The sequence below is a fragment of the Protobothrops mucrosquamatus genome, unplaced genomic scaffold, assembly GCF_001527695.2.
Source record: "Protobothrops mucrosquamatus isolate PMUCROS unplaced genomic scaffold, P.Mucros_1.0 scaffold4467, whole genome shotgun sequence".
NCBI lineage: Eukaryota > Metazoa > Chordata > Lepidosauria > Squamata > Viperidae > Protobothrops > Protobothrops mucrosquamatus.
The window spans coordinates 8,590-11,720 of record NW_015390375.1 but is presented as its reverse complement, the minus strand read 5'-3'; the positions used below and the strand labels follow the sequence as shown (position 1 = coordinate 11,720).

Sequence of the window (3,131 nt, the reverse complement as noted above, 5' to 3'; positions counted from 1 at the left end):
CTGGCCTAGGGGTATTTTAAATTGGTTTTTAACAAAATTTTTAGTATAAGCGGCCTATTGAATATCTATTTTTAATTACTTTTAAATTTTGTATTATATTGTATTATTGTTTTTAAGTTGGCTGTAAGCCGCCCTGAGTCCTCCGGGAGAAGGGCGGGGTATAAATTTAATAAAACTAAAACTAAAACTAAAACTAAACCAGATCACGGTAGGATTCGGTTATTGATGTCATGTATTGAAGCTGAGAGGAGGACATTTGTCAGTGTGTTATGTGATCGTTGTCAAGTTGGTTGGGGTTTTTTGTGTTCTTTCATTGTGTGAGCTTGTGAAACGTAATAAAATTAAAGTCATGGTGCAAAGAGTTGACCGGTCGCCCAGAAAGCGATGTAAAATAGAATTATTAAGTGAACAAGGCTACAGTTATAAAGAAATTAGAAGAAAAATGGGTGGAAACTTCACATTCATCATCATCAGGCTTGTGCTTTTAGCTTTGTGCTTCTCAGAAGCACAAAGCTAAAAGCACAAGCCTGATGATGATGAATGTGATTTCATCGAAACGTCGCTACGATACTTCTAATCTTACACGGGAGAAAACCCGAATGACCAAAGACTCACATATAAACACCCGTGAAAACCTCAAAAAACATATATATATATATATATATATATAGGTGACTTAACCAAGTAATGAGACAGCACTAAACAAACAGGGGGCAGAAGATCAGAGAAGTAACGTAAAGAACAGGACTAAACTGTTGCTAACAAAGACAAGGGGGAATTCTGTATGAAACATTATAGTTAGTCCTTGACGTACGACCATAATTGACACCCCCCCCCCAATATTTCTGTTGCTAAGCAAGACAATTCTTGAGTGATCTTTTTCCCATTTTACCTTTCTTGCCACCGTTGTTAAGTGGATCACTAGTAACACGGTTGTTACAGGAATCTGGCTTCCCCATTGATTTTTGCCTGTCAGAAGGCTGCAAGAGGGGATCACGTGACCCCGGGATGCTGCAACCGTCATAAGTACATGCCAGTTGCCAAGCCTCAGAATTTTGACCATGTGACCACGGCGATGCTGCAACGGCTGGGAGTGTTCAAAATGATCGCAATGCCACTTTTCCCAAGTGCTGCTGTAACTTTGAACCGTCACTAATTGAACATGTTGTAAAGCTGAGGACCGCCTGGGCTTTTAACGTGGAATGGGAATGTTATGATTATTTCCAAGGTTTACTATATTATACAAACTCGGTTTCATTATTTAGTGCTGCAGTGGTCGTTAAGTGTGAAAAACGGGCATAAGTCACTTCTATTAGTCCTGTTGTGGCTTGAAACGGTCACTAAATAATGGTTGTAAGTCAAGGACCGTGTAGATCAATATCCAAAACCAGTAAATAGAGGATGTATATTAACAGAGGGATAGAGTCAAGATCACGTGAAGTGTTAATACCACTTTACAACGCCTTGGTAAGGCCACACTTGGAATACTGCATCCAGTTTTGGTCACCACGATGTAAAAAAGATGCTGAGACTCTAGAAAGAGTGCAGAGAAGAGCAACAAAGATGATTAGGGGACTGGAGGCTAAAACATATAAGGAACGGTTGCTGGAATTGGGTATGTCTAGTTTAACGAAGAGAAGGACGAGGGGAGACATGATAGCAGTCTTCCAGTATCTCAGGGGCTGCCCCAAAGAAGAGGGAGTCAAGCTATTCTCCAAAGCGCCTGAAGGCAGGACAAGAAGCAACAGGTGGAAACTGATCAAGGAGAGAAGCAACCTAGAACTAAGGAGAAACTTCCTGACAGTGAGAACAATTAACCAGTAGAACAACCTGCCTCCAGAAGCGGTGAATGCTCCAACACTGGAAATTTTTAAGAAGAGACTGGACAGCCGTTTGTCTGAAATGGTCTAGGGTTTCCTGCCTGAGCAGGGGGTTGGACTAGATGACTTCCAAGGTCCCTTGCAACTTTTTTATTATTATTATTATTATTATTATTATTATTATTATTATTATTATTATTATTATTATTATTATTATTATTAACAACTTTTATTTCATGACCAAGAATAATGCACTTTTATTTAAGGATAAAAGACTGGCATAACGCTAAAGCCTTTCAGGAATATTGAAAAACGTTATGAAACTTTTTGTATCATTTTGACATGGAAATCCAGCTGCAATCTCAATCCCGTGAAAGCAATATCAGTCTTACAATGTGGCTTATTTGATAAGTTCTATTTAGAGGTAGAAGACACAGAGGCGGGTGTCTTGGAGATAGCTCTAGTTATTTTCTCATCCTAAAAACCTCATCGTTCGCTGAAGGAAAAAAAAAGTGTGAGTTTAACATTATTTGATAGGAGTCACAGAGGAAATTCCCGAACAAAAGGGAAGAGTAAGCAATGCAGGCAGAATCCAACCAAAAATAAATAAGTACAAAGGAAATGGAATGACTTACGGGACAGTAAACAAAACCATCACTTTTGGCATCGACAAAAACCAATTTGGTTCCGTTGGGATCTGGGAAGATTTTTTTCACGCCAACCGAATGCTGATACTTGTTGACATATTGCCAGTCTTCAATGTAAAAATACTGAATGAGGCCAGTCTAATAAACAGCGAGAAGGAAAGGAAGAGAGAGTAAACAAACATAATAGTAAGAGATGAATTTATCAAAATACAAATCGTACACATTATAAATGTATCATCTGTTGTCTATGTGTGACTTGCAAAAGACTTTTAATCTGAAAAATATGCCGAACATCAAATATATACCCTTCAAGATTTATAGGAGGATACCTTACAGGGCTTTCTCCTGCTTGAGCAGGGGGCTGGACTAGAAGACCTCCAAGGTCCCTTCCAGCTTCTATTCTATTCTATTCTATTCTATTCTATTCTATTCTATTCTATTCTATTCTATTCTATTTTACATTCCTTCTATTCTATTCTATTCTATTCTATTCTATTCTATTTTCTATTCTATTTTCTATTCTATTCTATTTTCTATTCTATTTTCCATTCTATTCTGTGTTCTATTCTATTCTATATAATAGATAATAGATAAAGAAGGCAGACCATGAGATTCAAGGACGAGGCACCAGATGTCTGACCCGGCGCAGAGACATTTTCTCATA

General features: G+C 38.0%; 1 protein-coding gene across 1 annotated transcript in view; it reads right to left on the bottom strand.

The window, feature by feature from the left end:
- The window catches only part of WDR19 (WD repeat domain 19), a gene marked incomplete at its 5' end in the record, with an annotated part of 42,863 nt that overhangs the window by 31,834 nt on the left and 7,898 nt on the right, over positions 1-3,131 (bottom strand). Inside the window, one exon of the mRNA XM_015828405.1 lies at positions 2,456-2,605. Within this exon, the coding sequence (XP_015683891.1) occupies positions 2,456-2,605 (150 nt within the window). The remainder of the gene's footprint in view (positions 1-2,455; positions 2,606-3,131) is intronic.